Below are 24,578 nucleotides of genomic sequence, written 5' to 3'. Positions count from 1 at the left end.
CACTACTTTTAGGCCTCTTAGGCTTTCTTAATCGTCTTTGCCATTGAGATTTATTGTCCACTTTGAGTATAAGCTCTCATGACTTTGTTTGGGCTTCCCCAAAAAGCCTCATACCAATGGAGATAATATTCCTCACTTATAAACCCATGATCTTCCACTAAATTAACCAACGTGGGACTCACTCCCAATAATCCTCAACAACTGCACAAAGTACACCATAAGCCTCCCTGAGGCTTATGGAGCTCTCGAATAGCCTCCCCTTAATCGAGGCTCGACACCTTTCTCTGGAGCCATCGAACAAAGTACACCCTTTGTTCTACACTTTAGTCACTTTTGACTACACCTTCGAGGCTCACAATTCTTTATTCAATATTTAAGGATTCTATTGACATGGCTAAGTTTCGAGCATGGATATGAAATCATGTCCAAGTCTTCTTTTCGTCAAAGATTACATCGCAGCTTACCACCACCTTCTTTGTTAAAGAATCATAGAGCTTGTACGGCTTAGAAATCTCGCTTACTCCAAGAAACACACATTTCAAACTCTTGTCCTCAAGTTTCTTCCTTTTCTCATCAGGAATGTGTGCATATTCTATGCACCCAAAGATTCTAAAGTGGTCTACCACAGTCTTCCTTCCGCTCCATGCTTCTTGTGGAGTCATATATCTAACAAAGAAAGTAGGGCTTCAATTGAGAATGTGAATTGACCACACAATAGCTTCTGGCCATAATTCCTTCGGAACTTCTCATTTATTTAGCAAACTTCGAACCATATTGAAAATGATCCTATTCTTTCTTTTGGCCACACCATTTTGTTGTGGTGTATATGGTGCTGTCAACTGCCTCCCTATGCCCTTCTCTTCATAAAATTTCGTAAAATCGTTAGAGCAAAACTCTCCACCTCTAATTCTTAAAGTCTTAACTCTTCTTCTAGTTACCATCTTCATCATAGAACAAAAATTCTTGAAGCAATCAAAGGCTTCTGATTTGCCGTGCAAGAAATAAGTCCATGTTTTTCTACTAAAATCATCAATGAGGGTCATGAAATATTTCTTGTTACCATTTGATGTTGGAGAGATCATACCACATATGTCTGAATGAACGAACTCCAAAATTGCTTGAGCTCTTCTCGATTTTCCAGATGGAAAAGAATTTCTTTCATGCTTTGCTACCACACAGCTCTCACAAATTTTTGTTGGAGGAGTGATGTCTGGCAACCCAGTCACCATCTTCTTTGACAACGTCTTTAACTCTTTAAAGTGTAGATGACCATACCTAAAATGCCAAAGCTAATTGGTATCTTCTTTCTTCACCATTAAACTTATGGCAACGATATTTAACATCAACGGATATAACTGATTGGTATTCATCTTCATCTTAACAATTGATCCTCTTATGGAGTCATAAATCTCACATTCATTATTTTGGAATGTGATCACATACCCCTTTTCTTGCAATTGACCGATACTGAGCAAGTTGACCTTCAGATCAAGAATGTAAAACACATTAGAAATTGACTCTACAAAGCCATTTCTAGCCTTGATATCTACAACTCATTTCCCCATCATTTGGACTGTTGAATTTTTGCCAAGACAAACAGATAGTACGAAAATTTTCATCTAGAATTGAGAAGAATTCCTTACAACCTGTGATATGGCTGCTGCATCTAGAGCCTGCGACCCACACACCTTGATCTGCAACCTTCATAGCATGGAATGACATTAACAATGTTTCTTCTTCTCTTTTCTTTTCAAAGTTGATGGATCTCTTTTCTTTTCAAAGTTGATGGATCTCTTTTCTCCTTTTAGATCCTGGTATAACATGTTAAAAAAAACTCAAATTTGTCAAATAGAAGGAGACAAAAAACACTTTGTTTATTCGGAAAAAAATCTTTTTCTATTACTTCTATGTTTCTTTTCTATTTTTCTCTCCTCTGCCTTCACAATAGAAAAACAACCTATTTATAAACTTTTCTAAATCTAATTATAGCGGACCATAAGAAGACACTTGTTCCTATAAATGTTCTTGACCTTTTCTTTCACCATAACTTTTCAATTTAAAATCTACTCACAAATTAACTGGCATTAATATTTATTCAACAAAACTCCTCCCTAAACTTAAATGATCCTACCATCTGTCATGTCAATCATCTTCAACGACTCCACCTGCGCCGTTTCTGTTTTCTAGAGCTCAGCCATGACTTCTTCAATTTCCTCTCCTTGTCCTCGAGCAACAAACTAAGCTTATCCTTCTCTAAGGAAACTCCATTTAGAGCTTCTCGAAGATAGCCCATTTGAGACAGTAACTCCTCATTTCTCCCCTTCTCAACCTCGCTCGACTCAGTCAAAGACGTTATAGCTTCTTTTAGTTTACTCAATTCCCTTCGTAAGTCCACAATGACATTTTCCACTTCCACTTTCGCCTCCTCCATTTCAGCTTTATCATGAGTGATTATCTCAATTGTGCGTCGTAAACTCACTACCTCTTGTTGGACTCGATTCAGATTCACATCAAGTGAATCTCTCTGTTGAGTTAACATTTCTACATCTTTCTCCTCCCTCACTAACTCTTCCACTAAACCATCAACCTCCATTAATAAGTCATTCTGTTTCTCCACACCTTCTTTAATTTTCTTCACAAGCTCAGAAATTACCTTCCCATTCTCTTCCTTCTTCTGTTTGATAGAGAAAGAACTCTCACTTAGCTCAGTCACTTCCTTCTCTAACCTTTCAATCTCCATTTCTAAAGCTTTCTTTTCTTTTTCAATTTCTACTTTCTCCTTCGTTTTCGAATCGACTTTTCTCTCCAAATCTTCAATAACCCTACCAGATTCATCGAATAATCTCTTTCTTCCTCAAATTTCCTTTGCCGCCATTGAAGCTCTCTCTCTTCAAGCTCAAGCTTTCTGTTATCCAATTGTTCTTCCTTTTCGTTCATTAGTTTCTCCTTCTTCAGCTCTGTGTTCATGTTTTCTTCTCTTAATTTTCATTCATTAACTATAGGTCACTCCACTATAGACCTACTATAGACCTAGAGTTGCACTCTTATGCACTGTAGGACAAGTTATGAGCTAGTAGGAGACCTTATGGACTTATAGATTATAAGCTCCAATGATATAAAATTAATTAATTATAAGCTCCAATGATATAAAATTAATTAATTATACTATTTAATTAATCAAATTTCATTCATTAACTATAGGTCACTTCACTATAGACCTAGAGTTGTACTCTTATGCACTGTAGGACAAGTTATGTCCATTGATATAATGATTACAGGCAAGTCGATCATTCACTAATTGTTCATAATTACAGTAGGGACAAAAGTCTGTTTTACCCCTGTAATTACATCTTTCACCTTAAGTACCATTAATTCTATAATGAACAATTTGTTTATGATCCAATTATAAACCAAGTCCCACTCGGGCTAATGAGAGGATGAAGCCCATTGTTCAAGTTCCAAAATCAGTACTTAAAACAACTCATTTAATTTCCTTATATGAAAATGAATGAATTTATCTTATGATATTAAGTTCCCAACTCCCTATTTGGTCAAGTCTCCAAAATGGTAGGCATATTGAATCGGCTAAAATAGTCATTCTCACCCATGTAAATCAAAGGACAAGCCCTCAGAGGCAAGAGTTCAAACCTCACTCAGGATTAGGATCGAGTCGCATATGATAATCATGTGAAATATTAATTTTATCAATTAATGGATTTATAAAGAGTGATTAAATATTTCTTGGTCTAATCTTATACAAACTTTTATCAATTAACGGATTTATAAAGAGTGATTAAATATTTCTTGGTCTAATCTTATACAAACTCATTGCATAGGATACCCCCACTTACATGCTTCTACTTGAATGATTTGGATCAAATCATTTGTAACGATTACAAAATGGGCCGTATCAATAGTGTTACCAGGATAAGGCAATGGGCTGTATCAATAGTGTTACCAGGATAAGGCAATGGGCCGTATCAATAGCCTTACCAAGATAAGGCACTAGTGTTACCAGGATAAGGCAATGGGCCGTATCAATAGCCTTACCAAGATAAGGCACTCAACTTTATCCATATACTATAGACTCTTTAGGTTATTACTTGAACACGATTCTCTAGTAGTCAACCATATATTCTTCAAGATTACATTAATAACCTTGAACTTTGATACCATGGATAGTAATTAAATCATAAATAAAATAATAAAAATTATTGTTAGAAATTAAGTAATTAATTGCAAGGCTTTAGGGGCATAAATCCCAACACTATCTACCATGTATATCTCTACCATTTTTTACTATAAATAATCATTTATATATGTCCATTTTCCATATATAGTTTTACTATCTATAACAATCAATAAACTATAAATAGGTACAAACTCCAATATTCGACACATGGTCACTAGAATAGGATCGTTGCGCTATAAACTTTGTTTTGAGAGGGGCGTGGTTCTACATAGATAATCTAGTAGTTAGCCGACACATGAATGTCCTCCTCTATATTCAGCGTGACTCTATGTCTGTGTGGAAGGGTTGCAAGTTAACCTTCTATGGATGATGTTCAGACAAGATAGTTGTCATACTATCCTAACATATTTTATGAGGTAGTGTCTCAATTCAGGATACCAATCATTCCACAACTATGCTATGCGAGTTAACTAAGTCTAAGAACAAGAAAGTAATTCACCCTAGAGAAGAGATTTGACACCGACTAGATTAACGACACCAGAAATGAGTGAAGCTCCTCCAAACTTAGTAGGTTTGTGGTGGACATAAGAACTGCTTTGAACTTCAAGGTCTTTCTTAAAAGCTCAGATAGTTGTAGAACTAGGCCCGAACTTCCTAAAGCCTAGAAAATTTTTGTGGTAACTTACTAGATAAGAATGCGATGAATCTACAATTCGGTAGCTTATTCAATGTTTTTTATACTCACCCCTTTCCTTTTTTTTAGGTGTTCATAGGTAACTGGACAAGTGGGGAAGTATTCAAACAAAGCATGTCGTTAGAGCGTCAGTTCTGTCTTTGTATTTTGTTTGTCATTCTATCCAAACTCATTCCACATTTGTATTAAACACCAACAATACCAACTTGTAATTTGATTTCATTTTGAGTTTAGTTAGGGTGTTTTTTTTATTTTAATTTGATTTACTCTATTTTTAATCTTTTATTTTTATTCTTTTGATTTTATCTTTGTCTTTTTTGCCACCGTAAAAAGTAAAAAGTTGGGTCGTGACAAATGTCCTATGAATATTTGTTTTGCTTCCATACATTATGAGTTTTCTAGTATTTGGTGTAATGAACCTATTTTTCCTTTTAAAATAAGATAGCTACTACAAGCCTGACATATCTAATATTTTTGGAAAATCCTATAAAACAGTTTACTAAAAAGGTGCTATCTGATATACATTCATAAAAAAATAAAATCATTTAAACCAACAATAGAATTTAAAAGAAAAGGAACGTCTAGATCTAACCTAAGGGCTACAACATACAATCAAAATGCGACTACGCTAACTTTATTTCCATGGCCTCTGCAGGGACACCGTCATTTGTATATGGGTACATTACCTTTATGTAAAAAAAAAAAAAAAGTAGTTGTGACTTAAGTATATAAAAATATTCAGTAAGTAGCCATACTGTTGAGGTCGGAAAATGCAGTACATGCAATCATAATAGAACCTATCTTTCCATAAAACTTTTCCTGGGTCTTTACTTTCCAATTCAATTAGGGTTTAATGTATATTACTTTTCTGCACACAGTCGACACATGCGTACATGAACTTATTAGGAAAACTCACTGCATACCTTTTGGACATGATTACAGACTAGCGCATACTCACACTTCTAGAAGCAACGAAAGAAAAGAAGCGAGTATAAATCAGTATATGCATCCGTACTAGTTATAACGAGTAAGTATACCAATGCTAGTTATTTTAACCAATTATTTTTGGAAAGGAATAGAAGCATGCAACTAATTTGTGGGCTAATAATTGAGGGCCATAGTCGAGTAAAGTGATCAAGTTAAAATGATGGTTGCGTTGAGCATTAAATTTATTAGGTGGTGGGTTGTTGTTATAATTAAACCTTCCATTTCAAAAAAAAAATAATAATAATAATAATAATAAAGTAACTATGATGTTTTATGACGTCAATAAATATTTTTGGAAAAAAAAACTAAAATTAAGTTATGTATACATTAATAACTCTAAGTACTCATTTTAAATATTCAAATTAATTTCATTATATTTAATAATTCATTGGATTTTTTTTTCTCAACCAATAAAAATGTTGACATTGACACAACGAACATATAAGTAATACCCTCGTCTATATAAGTAGAAAAATTTTGTATGGAAGGGTCGAATTGTGAGAGTGAAAATGTGGAGACTTAAGCTCGGAGAAGGAGCAAATAATCCATACTTATACAGCTCCAACAACTGTGGGGAGACAAACGTGGGATTCCGAGCCCCATGAAGGCACTCCAGAAGAGCAAGCTCAAGTGGAAGAAGCTCGTCAAAATTATTACCATAATCGTTTTAACATTCCATGCAACAATGATTTGTTCTAGAGATTTCAGGTCCTCTCTTTATATATTATAAAAATTGTTTCAAATATTTAATAGTTTTTTATTTTTTGATATTGAATATAAATTTATAGGTTTAGATAATATTAAACTTAACGTTCGCATGAGTTTAAAATGATTTTTACGTGAATGGAATTCGTGAGCGAGTTTGAATAACCGAAGTTAGAAGGGAGATGATTCTTTACGAAGAAGAAAACTTCTTAACCCTTCTTCAGCTTCTTATTTTACCATATATGTTTGAACTTATAAGATTCCATTTCATAATAAAATTTAATTTTTTTTTCCAATTCAAATTTTGCTAAGATGTACACTCTTTTGACACTTGAGGATTCTATTGACATGACTAATTAAGAGCAAAGCACTATACTATGTTAGGAATAGCTCTAATATTATAGTACCATGTTAGGAATCATGAATCTTTACAATGATATGATATTGTTCATTTGAGTTTAAACTCTCATAACTTTGGTTTTGGATTCCCTAAAACGCCTCATACCAATACCAATGGAGATGTATTCCTTGCTTATAAAATATCGTTCCCTAAATTAGTGAATGTCGGACTTACTTCTAACAATCCTCAACAACGGTTAGTAGTTTACTTCAAAAATATCTTTGAAATAGGAATAGTATTTAAAAAATACCCTTGAACTTTAAAAACTTTCATTAAAACCCTTCAAATTTTTTTAAAAGTTAAAAAATACATTCTCGGTTTGTACCAACACCCTTTTAACTTTATTAAAAAAACAATTTTAATCTATCCACACTTCATAAATTAAAGTTAATAGACGTAATGATATTCTTTACTTTCAAACAAAGTAAGAAAAGCTACCAGGTATTTTCAAAGTTTCTAACTAAATTTAAGGATATTAATAAGAGTATTTTTTAATCGCTCTCGATTCAAAATTAATGGTAAGAATATTTTTGTGTTTAAGAATATTATTTAGAAGCTTAAAAGTATTATTCAAAATATTTTTATTAATTAGCAAAGGTAAAATGGAGGATTTACTTCATATTTTGAATTCAAAACTTTATCAGTAAATTCAGTGTACGTCATCTGTAAAAATTGGAAGGAACTAGACATATATTTGTTTGGTCTACTTTATCCATAAATGTGAATTTAAATAATTGTTTGGAGAGACGTACATGCAGTTTCTAAGAGACCGAAATTTCAAGCAAACAATTCCAATAGTGAAAGTGGAGGAAGGAAGAGATGTGGATGAGAAAATACCAATAATTAATAAGGAAACAGCGAGCATTGCACTGAGAAGAGCCACCAAGTTCTTCGCAGCCTTACAAAGCCCTCACGGCCATTGACCTGCTGAAAACGCTGGCCCTATGTTTTATTTCCCTCCACTGGACATTGTGGATTGGACATTGTGGATTGGACATTGTGGGACAAAGTTGTATGTTTTGCACTGTTTTTAACTATAATCAACTCCGTTTGTTGGGAGAAGAACCTGACAAAGATGAGTGTTTTAGAGCTCTAAAATGGATTCTAGATCATGGAGGTGCTATTTATGTACCTTCAGGGAAAGATGTGGCTCGCAGTTAGTACCATATATATCTCTACTTTATTTGATTTGAAACCAACTCACTCATATTTAAGGAACTAAACTTATAATTTAACTATGTTGGGAGTTTACGAGTGGGAGGGAGCAAACCCTATGCCTCAAGAATTTTGGTTGTTAGGGAAATTACTCCCTTTCATTCCTCGAACTTTGTTTTGCTATTCTAGATTGACACTTCTCCCTATGTCATATTTACATGGGAAGCGATTTGTTGGACCTCTCATCCCTCTCATTCTTCAATTACGTCAAGAAATCTATACTCAACCTTACAATCACATTAAATGGAGTCCAACTCGTCATTATTGTGCAAAGGTACGCTCCTAAACTCTCCCTACAACAACAATGCACGAGTAAAGAACAAATCAATATTCAGCCTTTCAAAAGGTTTGAGATTTGTACGGTATGAGACTTTGATTACTTTAATTGAATTGGACATAATGATGTAGGAAGACAAATGCTTTGAACGTTCATTCTTTCCGAAATTAGCATGGGATAATCTTCAATATTTTGGAGAACCCATTCTTAATAGTTGGGCCTTTAAAACGATAAGAAATAGAGCTCTTCAAATAGCTAAGTGTCATATTGATTATGAAGATCATAATAGTCATTACATTACAATTGGATGCGTGGAAAAGGTTAATTTCATACTTCTTATTTCTTTTATGGTTATAATTATGAATAATAATATTATATTAATAAATATAATTTAACTAATATGGTGGAGGGTTATTGAACGTGCAGCCATTGTTTACACTTGCTTGTTGGATTGATGATCCTAACGGGGAAGCTTATAAGAAACATCTTGTTAGAATCAAAGATTACTTGTGGATCGGTGAATGGAATGAAGATGGAAGTAAGTATTACCCATTATTAAATATTTTACTAATTTATAAATAAATAAATATTATCTTTCGTTTTTGGCATACATACATGTATGGTAGTCAATCATGTAGAATACACGTCATCATCAATACAGACACTTGTTCTGTTTAGGAAGCTATTTCCGAATCATAGAAAGAAAGAGATAGAAACCATTTTAAGTAAAGCAGTGAAGTATTTGGAAGAAACTCAGAAAGAGGATGGATCATGGCATGGATACTGGGGAATTTGTTACACTTATGCAACATACTTCGCTATAAGAGGATTAGTGGCAACGGGAAACACTTACAATAATTCCTCAACACTAAGAAGAGGTGTGGAGTTTGTTCTTAAAATTCAATGTCCAGACGGTGGTGGGGAGAGAGTCGCATTTCATGTACACAAAAGAAATACGTTCCTCTTCCAGGAAATTCTTCCAATCTTGTTCAAACATCCTTTGCTTTAATGGCTTTGATCCACTCTGAACAGGTTTGTTTTACTCCTTTACTTCAATTATTATAAGTATCTAAAGCTTTACATATATATATATATAAAAGAATTGGCGTATGAATGTAGGAAAAGAGAGACAACTCCTCTTCACCGTGCGGCAAAGCTTTTGATTAATTCTCAACTGGAGAATGGTGATTACCCTCAACAGGTAGGTTATTGTAATGTGAGTTTTGGTTAAACTATAACTTTTATTATATTAAAAAAGAGAGTTATTTGTATGGAAGGAGATAGGTGGAGTACTTATGAACACATGCATGCTACACTATGGACTATATAGGAACGTATTCCCTTTGTGGGCTCTCGCAGAGTATTGTAATAAAGTTTCATTGCCATAGTCTCAACCAAATTTATGTAACATGCTTTCGACTTTTGTTTCATTCCATCTCCATATATATGTATGACACACACGTTTCAACTTTTGTTTCTCTTCTTCTTATCGTTTTAAATAGTGATTTGAATTGATATTCGCATAGATTAATTTAAATTAATATTTAGACATCATCAAAATGAATACTCACGCATGATTTGAATTAATAATTTCAATGGATCACATTATCTGCCCTTTTATTTTAAATTTCTTCCTTTAATATTGTTGGACTAAAAAAATAATTATAAAAGAAACCTTATATGCTCTAAAGTTATGACATTTAAGTTTGTTAGCATCTACTGTACTCTAAGTGGTCAGGACCTTTTCATGACCTTTCCACACGCAGTGTTACGAGGCTCTAATTCCTCTTCTAGGTAGAATGTCCTATGTCATAATCCACAAGGTGATTTTTTTACAGCAAGTCATGGAGGATAATGACTAATTTGTGTGGAGAGAGTGTCACAACATCACTAAGAAGATAGAAGGTTGTGACTCCCACATACAAACCAATAAGACAACATCTCTCAAGTGGATGTTAGGTTTTGACATAACTAAGCCAGAAACTTAAACAATTGAAGTGTGAAGATGTTAGGTTTTGACATAACTAAGCCAGAAACTTAAACAATTGAAGTGTCAAGTGATCATCTCATTCAATACTGACCTGGCTTTTATAGCCTTACAAATAAGGATAAATAGAAACTAACCAAAAATCTTATAAACAAATCTTGAAAACAAATATGGTAAACAGATGTGGAAACAAATCGGTAAACAAATCTGAAAAATATTTAAACTATTCCCTAAAAATACTCTAATTATTTTGGCCTTAATCAAATTCTTCTAACCATCCCTCCCTTCAACTTATTTTTCTCTGTCAAGAATGAGTTCATGTAACTGCCCAAAATAAATAAATAAATAAACAAATAAAAATTATTATAAACAAAAATTATTATTATGTAAAATAATAATAATAATAATAAGTTAATAAATAAGTAAATAAAAAACAATTATTCCCTAATTTCTCTCCACTATCCGTAGTCACTTCCCCACTAATCTCTCCTCAACAAATCTCACAATTCCTGCAAAATGAAACAGAAATAAAAAATGTTAGATTCGGGAAAACTTAAATGCCTCCCGTCACATTTATAGGAGATGGGTTTATAGAGATGATAAAGATTTACATGGGAGAGAGATTTGAGATTTCTCAGTAAGTTATATCTCAGATCTCCTTTTCTTTTATCCAATTATCTGGAAAATGTTAAAAGGGTATTAAACACCGCAATAGAAAATAGAATATAAAGTTTAATGAGTATTAAATGGTTTGTATGAAAATAATACTATAACAAACATATATAAATATTTCAAGACCTAACTCAGGCATAGACTCTAACGGTAGTATGAAGTATAGCACATGGGTGTTGACAAATTAGAGAAACAATTTTGTAGAAATTCAAATTTGAAACTGATGTCATGGGCTCACATAGGTTGACTTGGATTTCAATGGACTTTCATTAAGGATAACGACAGAACATCATCCTAAGCTAACCAGGTAAGTGACTTTACTATCGGCATGATTATATTTGATGTTGACACGTGCCCTGTGGTGCTGCACATGTCATATATATTGATATGTGTGAATTGTCTGTGGATGGATAGGCTTCCTATATGTTATGTATATGTTATAATATGTGAATTGTATGATAATAATTATGGTACGATGTGTTCAAGGATATGTTTGAGATAGGATACAAGAAGGATGCACAAAATGAAATGTAACGATAGGAATAAAATACGTTCATGAAACGTTAAGGTTAGGTTACATACCAGACTGATATGGATAAGAGAGATTGATGGAAGAGTACGGTTAGGTTACTGGTAGAAAGGGATAGGTTTGTGATAGATTGATAGAACGATAGCGTTAGGTTAAATTCTTGTAATGAGATGACTAAGGTACGTTCAAGTAATGATATGTCTGTGATAGGTATAAGAACGTTAAGGCTATGATAAGTTAGAGAACGATATGACTATGAAGTGTTTACGTTATGACTTGTTTATGATATGATACATTGTGATGCAATATGTCATGGTATGATGTGTATATGATGCAATGTTATGTTAAAAGCATAGAACGTTATGTTAGGTCTCTTAAATTGTGTGTATACAGCATGATACAAATGACATGAAATTACGATAAATGGCATGAAGTATAACCCTGTTAGAATTATGTATGATTTGAGAACTGAAAAATGTGAAACGATATGACATGAATGATGAACGATATCTAAAACGATATGAAAAATGATATGATATGTACATAATGCTAGCGGGGTTGTATTAAAGGATAATGAAAATGGAAAAGTTTTGGGACCTCATGCATTATGTGTGCTCATGCATTTGGGGGATACCCATATCCCATCACGAGGGTACGGATGCGTACATCCAATGGCAGGTCAACAATCCTTATGCTTTGCATAGCGCTGCCGTGACGGTTACTAGTTCTAACCGGTCCCGACATAAGGGACACCCAAAGTATGCCCACCGAATAAGGAAAGTGGCCCAGCTGTGTGCGAACTAGTTGGTGAGCCCATACTCGCACGTATGGGCTATGTGTAGAGTATATGGTACACGTCCATGATTAACCGTTAGGACAGTACCGTAGGGAAAACGAAACGAAACGAAATGAAAGATAGGTCCCATCATTTGATTGCATGTGATTGTTGCATAACCCCGATAGGGGGTCACTTAACTATGATGTTTTTAACTTAAACTCTTATTCATTTAATTTAGTCTTTTGTTGTGTCGTTTTAAAGATATTTTCGAAACACGTAAGTCTATGACTGTGTTTTAAGATAAAAGTTATGTTTTATGAAATTTTAATGAAGTCTTCCACATTCAATGTTTATGGTACGTATATAGTAGCGACCTTAAATTAAGTAGAAAATTTTGGATCATTACAGTTCAAGTCAGAAAAACTCTGCAAACCAAGTTCTTCATGCAACTTCCGAAATGATTCTAATTTTAGAGGTATTGTCAACAAATCAGCAAGTTGATTTCGGATACTACAAAATAATAAATTAACAGTCCCTTCTTTTGTAAGATCTCTAAGAAAGTGAAATCTTACTCTTATGTGTTTGGAACGTCCATGTAGAATTGAATTTTTGGATAGCTTAATAGTTGAAGTATTATCACCATTAGCTTTGTTCCTTCTATTTGAGAGTGACCAATCTCTTTGAGTATCCTCCTCATCCAAACAGCTTGACATGCACAGGCACTAGCAGCAACAAACTCAACTTTTGTGGTTGATAAGGTGATTATAGGCTGCTTACGAGAATACCAAACTACTACTCATCCACTCATCATAAACACATAGCCTAAAGTACTCTTGCTACCTTCCATGTCTCCTGCATAGGAACTACCAGTCAATCCATTTAAATCACTAACTCCTCCCTTTCTATAAACTATTGAAAATTGATATGAAATCTCAAAAATTTTTAGCAACCAAAGAAGGGACAGACACATGTCACACAACGAATGGACAAATGTGTCAGGTAGACATGTTGACACGTGTCATGAAACCAGTTGAGGAACACGTCTGAGTAGAAGAAGGGCACGTGTAACTCGTGCAAAAAATGTGGAAACATCCTCCACAGTCAAGATTTAAACGTTGGACTACTTATTCCAGTCCATTAATCGGACTATCTTGAAAACGATGCATCAGAAGAAGACATCCTAGAAAATTTGGGATTCAATGAGGAAGAAGTATCAAGGCTCAACGAGAGTAAAGAGTGCTCAACTTCAAGCAGTTAGAAGAGACTTTGAAATTCTCCAAATTCAAAAGAGAGAAACGGTAAATAATTATATTGGCAAGGTTATGAGTCTTGCAAGTAAAATGAGGATGCATGGTGATTCAATCATGGATATTGCGGTTAGAAAAGATTTTGTGATCTTTAACTCCAAAGTTTGATTATATTGTATGTTCTATTGAAGAAGCAAAAAATGTTGAAGAGATGCAAATAGATGAACTTTAAAGCTCCTTGCTAGTGCATGAGCAGAAGCTTAATCGCACAAGTACCCTTGGAATTCAAGTTGCCAGAAGAAGTATGAACAGGAAAAGAACTCAAGTACTCTCACTTGAGGGATTTTGGTTGCACTGCGTATGTTCGTCTTGATCCAAAGAAGAGTGACAAGCTTGATACTGAGGATGTATAATGCTATTTCTTAGCCTATGGTTCTGACATGTTCGAGTACAAGTTTTTGGATGACAAGAACCGAAAAGTTTTGAAACACTATGACGTGACTTTTGATGAAAATGTTATGTATAAGAACAAAGAGAAGAAAGTTTTCGGGACAAAGAAGCAAGTGGGTTTTGAAATTGAGTTGCAGAACAATTCACAAAGGGATGTTGTAGAAGATACTTAAGAAACTTTTGAAATTATTGCTGAGGAACCAGAGGTGGACCAAGTGACACCTAAGTAGGTGTTGAAAAGATCAACCTGAACTATCAGAGTACCAGATAGATATGTAGCTTCATTACACTATCTGTTGCTAATTGATGAAGGGGAATTAGAGCCCTTTGATTAGACCCTACAATTTGAGGATACAACCAAGTGGGAGCAAGCCATGGATGATGGAATATCTAGGCTTCAGAAATGTGTTTTTATTTCATCTACTGAGGCTGAGTATATGGAAATAGCTAAAGCTGGAAAGAAGATAATATGGATAACAGACTATCTAGAAGAATTGGGCAAGAAACAACACGAGAAGATTCTTTATACAAATAGTCAGAATGTAATACAGTTCGTGAGAAACTCGGTTTATCATTCAAAGACAAAATACGGAAGGCAATACCATTTCACTCGCAGGTTAGTGGAAGATGGTGATGTGTTTGGAGAAGATAGAGGGTGCAAAGAATCCAGCAAACATGTTGACAAAATGTGTTGATGTTGGAACATTGAGGTTGTGCAAAACCTCAATTTATATGAGGCAGTAAAGATGCTGATAGTCGTTTGAGAATGAAATTCTTGGTTGACTGGATCATATGGAATCTGATACCTATTTATATTCAATTGTTGTAGATAGTAAAACTATATATATGAAAAATTGTCATATATAGTAAACGACTATTTATAATAAAAAGTTGGTAGAGATATATATGGTAGATAGTATATATAGTAGGTGGTTATATCTAGTAAAGCTATATATAGTAAACTAAAACTTATATATATCCCCTTCGGATTACTCTCTACATTTTATGTATTCTCTCTTTGTTTGTATTCCTGAACTCATCAATACAAATCCTTTAGTCAATATTTTTTTCTTACATTCTCTCTCTCTTGTTCATTGTGTTCATATAGATCGAGTGTGTGCATTGTCCTGCGATCCTAACATCATGACCATTTCTATAGATAAGTGCACCTAGTCATCTCGAGCGTCACACTATCATGCCTAAGCCTTACTTGACAGTATTTGCACACCTATCGCTTGGTAGGGGTGTTGCTGGCACTAAGGGTGTACCAAAGAAGATAGGAGGCAGAGACTTTGAAGACACCGTTACTTCTAGGTCTCTAGGACTTCTTAGTCATCCTCACCGTTGAGATTTACTGTGTTCTTAGGAGATCTAGGTGGTTTAAGTCTATCTTGCATTTTCAGGATGCTGAGGACTGGCTTCTCTGGGCTAATTCAATCTCTAGATGCACTCAAATCAAGACCTTTGATTGCAGCTATCGATCTTAGAGTACTCGATCTACTGAAAATGTACTGACCTAGGTTAACTTGTAAACCACTCTAACTCTAGTGCCCTAATCTTAACATGGTTCACTCATGCATGCTTTGATGGGAGATATTCCTATCTTACCTAAACATGGAAAGCACAATCTAAACACTATCTTGGTCATCCTCAAGTGCCAAGGAGGCTTACTGGGTTCATAAAGTGGCTAGGTTGTTAAACACGAAACTCTAGTGTACTATGTTATGACTCATCAAGTCTTTCTTATTCGGGAGCACTAGGGTCTAGACCCCTAATCACAACTCACGATCCTGAGGTTATCACTCTACTGGAAGCGTTCAGACTTAGGTCATCGTCAAGACGACTTGACTCTAGTGCCCTAATCCTAAGTCCATGCATATAACACGTTGTATAAAGAGAATATACAATCAATCACTTGTAGATAAACAATATTATATCAAACATTCATACAGTCTTAACGAGGAGATAACATCCATCGATTTTTCTGAGCACAAATCACAATATTCCTCCTCCATTCTTGTGCAACAAAAAGCATTAAATCAGTATATGAAGATGATATGAAATATGTTATGGTATGAGATACGTGATAAATTGACATGTTTATGATATGATATATTGTGATGCGATATGTTATGGTATGATAGACATATGATGAAAAATGGAATGGTATGATATGATACACTTATGTAATTTGAATGATATGATATGATTGACATGCAAAACGACGAACTAGCATGAAATACAACCCCAGCGTACACATGAAAGATATGATAAGTGATATGAAAAATGATATGAAATGTACAGAATGCTAGCAGGGTTGTATTAAAGGATAATGAAAATGGGGACTTCATGCATTATTGTGTGCTCATGTGTTGGGGGATACCCTTTACCCTTCATGATAGTACGGACGCGTTCGTTACGAGGCAGGAATACAATCATTATGGTTATCATAATGTTGTAATGACCGAGCAGGAATACGATCATTATGTTTATCATAATGCTGCGACGGTCAAGCAGGGGTATGATCATTATGGTTAACCTAATACTGCCGTGACGATTACTAGTTCTAACGGGTGTCTGACCTAAAAAGCTCCTGGAGTATGCTCGCTTGACAAGGAAGGTGGTCCAGCGGTGCTCGTTGTGTGTAGAGTATATGGTACACATCCAAATTACCCATTAGGACAGTACCACAGGAAAATGGATTCTTGCATTGAACCCAATAGTGGAGTCACTTATGGAGTATTTCTTTAAATACTCAAACCATATGCTACTACATTTTTGAGGTTAAGGTAAGACATTCCTGTACGGTTGATGACGACATTGCAACTCAAGATCATGACACATGCATATGGTAGTCGTATTTATTTTCTTAGACTTAGTTTAGAATAGAGATGTTTTTTTTTAAACGTCTATTTATTTTATTTAACCTTTTGTTGTGTCATTTTTAAATATGTTTTCAAAACAAGTGTGTTTTAAGCTCGAAGGTTACGTTTTATGAAAGTTTAAATGAAGTATTTCTGCATTTATATGTATACCGTATCAACTTTAAATTAAGTAGAAAATTTATGGTCGTTACATTCTTAGGTTCTTAAACCTTAATTAAAAAAATCTCCCAACCATTTTCTATCCTATCTTCTTTCAAAAGATTTATTTAAAATAATCCTTTAAAGTATAATGAATAATTTTTTGAAGCAAAAATCACCTAACTGCCCAAATATAAACGAAATCGATAGTTTTTGAATTCATAAATCATACCTTCGATTTATAATCGATTTAGGCGAAAACAATAACGTTTTGAGCAATTTTTACTAAAGGATGCTGGACCAAAAAATGCCCTACACTTGTCGTATTTGAAGATTGGAATCGGTTTTCTTTACTTTTTTCCAAGAAACCGCAAGCCCTTTCTTCCCTATCATTTCCTTCTTTTATTTTTCCCTCTTAACTTCTAGAATGGTAACCCATTAATTATTTATTTAGGTTCAACATGTAAAATTACTAAAATACCCCTGGATCTTTGACCATTTCACTTTTCCTTTTTTATTATTTTATTTTTATGTTTTTTCATGAGTCTTGGACATATTTTAAGAGCTTTTCTCTTCTACTGCATCATAAAATTCATCCATTTGAAAAATGAAGGAAAAATTACGAACGCTCGTACTTTCGTAGCGTGAGTGTTACATCTAACATGTAAATTTTTGAGAGCATGATAAAGAGCCTTAGCCTTATAGTTACTACACCTTGGTCCATGATCTAACGTTTGGTGTTTGGTGTCAGTGAGGTAGTATGGGTTGACTAGTACTACATGGGGACAATTAGGGAACAACTCTTAATTGTGAACTTAACTCAATTGATAAGGTCTACTTATTATAGAGAGATTTGTTGTCACCATCTATGACCATTAACATAATAAACAATACTATTGTGGGAGCATTAAGGATTGTACTTAATGGCAAGTCCATTAGGTATTATTGTGAGAGCCATAAATAATAACAAACTTGTTAGGTACTATTGAGGGAGCACCAATAATGTCTCAGACATTATGGAGCCTACTGAAATGGAAAAGATTAGGGTTTTAAAGACTTAATGCTCAATAGTAGGCATTACATGAACCGATATCATAAAAATATCCAATTCTAACCGTTGGGATATAGAGCATGCTCCTAAGATATATATAGTAGATATTTATATATAGTAGGTAGTATATCTATTAAAACTATAATTGAAACTATATATATATATCCTTTAGACAAAGATTTAAAAGGTGCTTTGTGCATTTTTTGTATTCTCCCTTACTCTACATACATGAAGTTATCAATATAAATCTTTAGCTAATATTCTTCTTTGCATTTCTTCTCTCTTATTTTTTTGTGTTCATTTAGATCGAGTATGTGCATTATCGTACGATCCTAACCATTGGTACAAGATGAAATTCAGCACGATCGGTGAACATGAAAAAGATTAGAATGGAGAAATTTGATGGATCTAATATGATGCATATTAAAAACCTTCCACTGTTCACGTACTTTAATAAATTATTTTGGAAAGCAATAAAAGCATGCAACTAATATGTGGACTAATAAATGAGGATACAGTCCAATACTGTCGATTCAACATAAATGAGGGTTGAGTAGGTGGTAGTTATAATTAAACCTTCCACTTTAAAAAATAAAAAATAAAAAAAGCTGTATGCAAAAGGAACCAACATAGAACATTAGAGAAATGTTTAATGTGAACGTAGGCAGTAGAAGTAGGTGCTATGAGAGACTAATAATTCATTGGATTTTTTTTTTTTTGAAGTATAATGAAAATATTGATTATTTTCTCTTGATTTTGTTTATATGTGAAAATGTTGAGGTTGACAAGGAGGGACATAAAAGTAATATCCTCGTCTATATAACAAAGAGACATTTGTGTGGTAAGGCAACATTTGGAGAGTGAAAATGTGGAGACTTAAGCTGGGAGAAGGAGCAAACGATCCATACTTATTCAGCTCCAATAACTTCGTGGGAAGACAAACGTGGGACTTCGAGGTTGATGAAGGCACCCCGGAAGAGCGAGCTGAAGTGGAAGAAGCCCGCCAAATTAAGTTTTAAATCTTTTTTGATCGTATTTTACTTTCCTAAGTTTAAATCTACATGGGAATAACTACACTATTTAACATTAGTGTGAATTTACATGCATGGATTTCAAGGAGAGTTTGAATAGCTGAAGTTCAAATTTATTGGGCCTCCTCCATCTTCCTACCCTCTGCATATTCCTTCCGCAACACAACTTCGTAACTTAAGATTCCGCATCGGTTGGAGAGGAGAATGAAACAATCTTTATAAGAGTGTGAAAACCTCTTACTAGTAGACGCGTTTTAAAAACTTTGAGGGAAGACCCTAAAAGAAAAGCTCAAAGAAAACAATATCTAGTGGTAGAGTTGAATTGTTACAAATGGTGTCAGAGTCAGGCACGAGGCGATGTATCAGTGAGGAGGTTGAGTCCCATAGGGGATGGACACGTTTTAAAAACTTTGAAAAGAATCTCGAAAAAGAAAGCTAAAAAAAGACAATATTTACTAGCCGTAGTTTGGCCAATAACCCCTTCTTCTTCGTCTTCTTATGATTTCGTTAAAAGAAACAAATGCTAGTAGGTTGGAAATGAAGTTATAATAAGTTATTGAATATCATGAGAATGCAGGTTCTAAGAGAGAGAAATTTCAAACAAACAATTCCAATAGTGAAAGTGGAGGAAGGAAGAGATGTGCAGGAGAAAATACCAATAATTAATAAGGAAACAGCGAGCATTGCACTGAGAAGAGCCACCAAGTTCTTTGCAGCCTTACAAAGCCACCATGGCCACTGGCCTGCCGAAAACTCGGCCCTATGTTTTACTTCCCTCCACTGGTACTCTTCCTTTTTGTATTCATTTTATGTTACATGATTCTACCACATTATTACCCTTTTCTTTTCAGGTATTTTCATTGTATATTACGGGACATCTTGGTGTCATATTCTCACAACACCACCGAAACGAAATCCTTCGTTATTCATATTGCCATCAGAATGGAGATGGTGGGTGGGGATTGCACATTCAGGGACAAAGTTGTATGCTTTGCACTGTTTTTAACTATCTTCAACTCCGTTTGTTGGGGGAAGAACCCGACAAGGATGAGTGTTTTAGAGCTCGAAAATGGATTCTAGATCACGGAGGTGCTATTTATATCCCTTCCTGGGGAAAGATTTGGCTCTCGGTCAGAACTATATATATGCGTCTATACTATTTTATTATATTTGAAACGGCGTGACTCAAATTTAACCAACTAAACTTGTAATTTTACTATGTAGATTCTCGGAGTCTACCAGTGGGAGGGAGCAAATCCTATGCCTCCCGAGTTTTGGCTGTTAGGGAAATTACTTCCTTCCATTCCTCGAACTTTGTTTTGCTATTCGAGATTGACCCTTCTTCCCATGTCGTATTTATTTGGGAAGCGATTCGTTGGACCACTCACCCCTCTCATTCTTCAATTACGCCAAGAAATCTATACTCAATCTTACAATAACATCAAATGGAGTCCAACACGCCATTATTGTGCAAAGGTATGTTCCTAAATCATTCGATCATCCTACAAAAATGCATTAGTAAAGAGATTATACAATTTCTACCCACAAATCAATATTCATCCTTTCAATTGATCATTTCCATTTTAGATACGGTATGAGACTTGATTATTTTGATTGAATTTGATATGATGCTGCAGGAAGACAAATGTTTTGAACGTTCATTATTTCAAAAGCTTGCATGGGATGCTCTTCAATACTTTGGAGAACCCATTCTTAATAGTTGGGCCTTTAAAACAATAAGAAATAGAGCCCTTCAAGTAGCTAAATGTCATATTGATTACGAAGATCATAATAGTCATTACATTACAATTGGATGCGTGGAAAAGGTTAATTTCGTACTTCATTTTTCTTTTATTATGATCATTATAGATAATAATCTTATATTAATAAATATAATTGAGCTAATATGGTAGAGGGGTATTGAACGTGCAGCCATTGTTCACACTTGCTTGTTGGGTCGATGATCCTAATGGGGAAGCTTACAAGAAACATCTTGCTAGAATCAAAGATTACTTATGGGTTGGTGAAGATGGAATGAAGATGCAAGTAAGTATTACCCATTATTAAATACTTCGCTAATTGTAACTAAATAAATAAATAAAGTTTATCTTTCGTATTAAAAGATGAATTTCCATCCCACATTCAAATAGAATAATAAAAGAAATGTATAAAGGACTGACATATACATATATGAGCAGAGTTACGGTAGTCAATCATGGGATGTTGCTTTTGCCATTCAAGCAATGCTTGCCACAAATCTCCACCATGAAAATTGGGAGACACTTAAAAAAGGGCATGATTTCATTAAACAATCCCAGGTACTAAAATTCATTAATTTGAGTAAATATTTGTTTATATTATTTTAATGTATATTCATATAAAGGTTAGAGAAAATCCTTCTGGCGATTTTCGAAGTATGTATCGTCACATATCAAAAGGAAGTTGGCCATTCTCTGATCAAGATCATGGATGGCAAATTTCTGACTGTACTGCAGAAAATTTACTGGTATTTTATTTGGTTTTCATAGTTTTCAAAAAAGATATTAAATTACTAAACTCTCATATATATATATATATAAATGACGTGTCAGTGTTGTTTGAGATTTTCGACAATGCCTTCCAACATCGTAGGAGATCCAATGGAACCACAATGGTTTTTTGAAGCTGTGAATGTCATACTATCCCTCCAAGTAATTTCGAATTTGAGTTAGAATCCTCTTTTTCTTGTCAACTTAGGGATGAATTGCTGAACTTTGTTGTGAAATAAATAGGCAAAAAATGGTGGAGTCCCAGCTTGGGAGCCTACCGGAGTTGTACCGTCGTGGTTTGAGGTAGCTGAAGCCTTATTCCAAATATAACTATTTTGTGAAGCACTACTTAAATACATAATAAATCATCCCAACTAATTAATATAATTATTTTTTAGCTATTGAATCCGGTGGAATTCTTAGAATACACGGTATTGGAGCTCGAGTAAGTAGACAATTTAAGAATATTACTTGAAAAATATTACATATGGATAAATGACATTGAACTGATTATTCTTTGTTTTGTTTTGGTAAAATTAGATACGTAGAATGCACGTCATCGTCGATACAAGCACTTGTTCTGTTTACGAAACTATTTCCAAATCACAGAAAGAAAAAGATAGAAACGTTTCTAAGTAAAGCAGAGAAATATATTGAAGAAACGCAGAAAGAGGATGGATCGTGGTATGGTAATTGGGGAATTTGTCACATTTATGCAACATACTTTGCTATAAAAGGACTGGTGGCCACTGGAAACACATACCATAACTCCTCAACCATACGAAGAGGTGTGGAGTTTCTTCTTAAAATTCAATGTTCGGACGGTGGGTGGGGAGAGAGTCACCTTTCATGTACACAAAAGAAATACATTCCTCTTCCACGGAATTCTTCCAATCTTGTTCAAACTTCCTTTGCTTTAATGGCTTTGATCCATTCTCACCAGGTTTGTTTCTCTTTTACTTCAATTATTATAACTACGTAAAGCTTTTATTTATATACCATAGAGAAATGACGTATGTATGTAGGAAAAGAGAGACCCAACTCCTCTTCACCGTGCAGCAAAGCTATTGATTAATTCTCAACTAGAGGATGGTGATTACCCTCAACAGGTAGGCTATTATAATGTGTGTTTTGGTTAAACTATAACTTTTGGGATATAAAAAAGAGGGTATTTGTATGCAGGAGATAGGTGGAGTATTTATGAACACATGCATGCTACACTATGGACTGTATAGGAACGTATTCCCATTGTGGGCACTTGCAGAGTTTTGTAATACGGTTTTATTGCCATAGTTTCAACCAAATTTACGTAACATGCTTTCAGCTTTTTTCCATTACATCTCCATATACTATTATATGTCATTCGCTACTCGAAACTAAGGGCGAGACCAACCGTTTTATACAATGAAAGCTTGTAATAAGAGATAAACAATGTTCATGTAGTATATGAAATTTCTTAAAGAGAATTTTATGGGGTACAAAATGTATGATGTAGCTATGCATTACTATACGGATTTCTAAACGCCCCAGGTCACTTCTCTGTGGCTTCATGACTCCCATGCACCCTCTTGTCTAGATTAGCGACATCATTCACTTAAAAAAATGTAGAAAGAGATGATTATAAGAATACTCTATAATCAACCTACTTGTAGGCTCTTTCAAGTCCTTAACCTAGTAAGTATCTATGGCCTTTCCTTTGGGTTCTAGGAAGTACATACTAAGTCCTAAATCATTATTTTATACAATTTAGGTGGCTTATGTTACTTATGCAATCAATGATTAGTGTTCTAAGTTGAAGTACGACCTCATAAGTAAAACCGAGGGGTCAATAGGGTTGGATCTGAATTGGTAAAGCTCTCTAAACATCATTCGTAGAGAGTAGCTAACAACCCTTCCACGGGACCATACCACCAATAAAATTTGGGGGTTGCGATCCCTTGTGTGTCGGTCAGCTACGAGGTCAACTTATGTAGTCCACGCTCTACAGCTCAAGGACGGATTTACGACTCAGAGGTCTTGTTTAGAAGACCCTTAGTTATCTCCACTAGGTCGGGCATGAGTCACACTACCCTGTCCAACTAAGCCTAGCTCGATTGTAACAACAACAAAAATAATAATAATAATAAAATAAAAAGAAAAAAAATGGTTGTAACATTCCTCAATCCTGCACTCATAAAACTTCCTCCTCATTCCTCCAAAAAAAAAAAAAAAAAAAAAAAAAAAAAAAAAAAAAAAAAAAAAAAAAAAAAAAAAAAAAAAAAAAAAAAAAAAAAAAAAAAAAAAAAAAAAAAAAAAAAAAAAAAAAAAAAAAAAAAAAAAAAAAAAAAAAAAAAAAAAAAAAAAAAAAAAAAAAAAAAAAAAAAAAAAAAAAAAAAAAAAAAAAAAAAAAAAAAAAAAAAAAAATCAAATTTCTTGTACATACCACAAAAGTTTTCCTCACATCTTAACAATTATACAACAGCATCATCGTAGAAATTCTCCATGAGTTTGGGTTAATAATGGAAGGATTGTCTTGAAGAAGAGATCGTCACAGTTGAAGCACCACGGTACAAGTGGAAAATAATTCAAGGAACAAAGGCAAGCTAGTTCAGAAGTAGATAGAAACTGTGAATAAGGTCAACCAAGTAAGTGATCTTACAATAAGCTCGGTTGAAAGACTTGTCTTATATATGATGACACGTGCCTAGTGGTGTCATTTATGCTTTATATGTTGATGTTTGATATTATGATGACGTTATTTGATGATGATATAATGACAATGACATAATGATAAGGATGTATGATATTTAATGACATTATTTGATGAAGATAT

General features: G+C 34.2%; 3 protein-coding genes and 1 long non-coding RNA gene across 4 annotated transcripts; 3 read left to right on the top strand and 1 right to left on the bottom strand.

Moving 5' to 3' along the window:
- Positions 1-419: 419 nt before the first annotated feature.
- Positions 420-2,740, bottom strand: LOC111493510. Its single transcript, XM_023143213.1, has 2 exons — positions 2,166-2,740; positions 420-666 (listed from the first exon to the last, which is right to left on the bottom strand). The coding sequence occupies exons 1-2, from the start codon at positions 2,738-2,740 to the stop codon at positions 420-422; spliced, it is 822 nt and encodes a 273-aa protein (XP_022998981.1).
- Positions 2,741-7,968: 5,228 nt separating this feature from the next.
- On the top strand, positions 7,969-9,064 carry LOC111493706 (lupeol synthase-like). The gene is made up of 3 exons (XM_023143518.1): positions 7,969-8,467; positions 8,602-8,790; positions 8,897-9,064. The coding sequence occupies exons 1-3, from the start codon at positions 8,216-8,218 to the stop codon at positions 9,050-9,052; spliced, it is 597 nt and encodes a 198-aa protein (XP_022999286.1). The 5' UTR covers positions 7,969-8,215; the 3' UTR covers positions 9,053-9,064.
- Positions 9,065-9,572: 508 nt separating this feature from the next.
- LOC111493707 lies at positions 9,573-9,897 on the top strand. The gene is made up of 2 exons (XR_002720052.1): positions 9,573-9,671; positions 9,748-9,897. It is a non-coding gene; the product is annotated as an uncharacterized LOC111493707 (long non-coding RNA).
- Positions 9,898-18,989: 9,092 nt separating this feature from the next.
- Positions 18,990-23,258, top strand: LOC111493704 (beta-amyrin synthase-like). The gene is given in 15 exon segments (XM_023143515.1): positions 18,990-19,215; positions 19,816-19,987; positions 19,990-20,021; positions 20,090-20,368; positions 20,463-20,714; positions 20,876-21,064; positions 21,171-21,284; positions 21,437-21,556; positions 21,622-21,744; positions 21,830-21,928; positions 22,010-22,069; positions 22,165-22,211; positions 22,307-22,709; positions 22,792-22,875; positions 22,949-23,258. Coding segments are annotated over 15 exon segments (2,133 nt in total). The 5' UTR covers positions 18,990-19,167; the 3' UTR covers positions 23,060-23,258.
- The last annotated feature ends 1,320 nt before the right edge of the window (positions 23,259-24,578 follow it).

Source organism: Cucurbita maxima, unplaced genomic scaffold (assembly GCF_002738345.1).
Source record: "Cucurbita maxima cultivar Rimu unplaced genomic scaffold, Cmax_1.0 Cma_Scf00019, whole genome shotgun sequence".
Classification (NCBI taxonomy): domain Eukaryota; kingdom Viridiplantae; phylum Streptophyta; class Magnoliopsida; order Cucurbitales; family Cucurbitaceae; genus Cucurbita; species Cucurbita maxima.
Note: the sequence above shows the minus strand (reverse complement) of the source record. Positions and strands in the feature narration are given on the sequence as shown.

Coding starts and splice junctions, on each gene's coding strand:
- LOC111493510 (XM_023143213.1), bottom strand. CDS start 2,740: ATGGAGATTGAAAGGTTAGAGAAGGAAGTGACTGAGCTAAGTGAGAGT. Junction 667..2,165: donor AGAAAACAGAAACGGCGCAG/GTGGAGTCGTTG, acceptor TTTCTTTGTTAG/ATATATGACTCCACAAGAAG.
- LOC111493706 (XM_023143518.1), top strand. CDS start 8,216: ATGTTGGGAGTTTACGAGTGGGAGGGAGCAAACCCTATGCCTCAAGAA. Junction 8,468..8,601: donor CTCGTCATTATTGTGCAAAG/GTACGCTCCTAA, acceptor ATAATGATGTAG/GAAGACAAATGCTTTGAACG. Junction 8,791..8,896: donor CAATTGGATGCGTGGAAAAG/GTTAATTTCATA, acceptor TTGAACGTGCAG/CCATTGTTTACACTTGCTTG.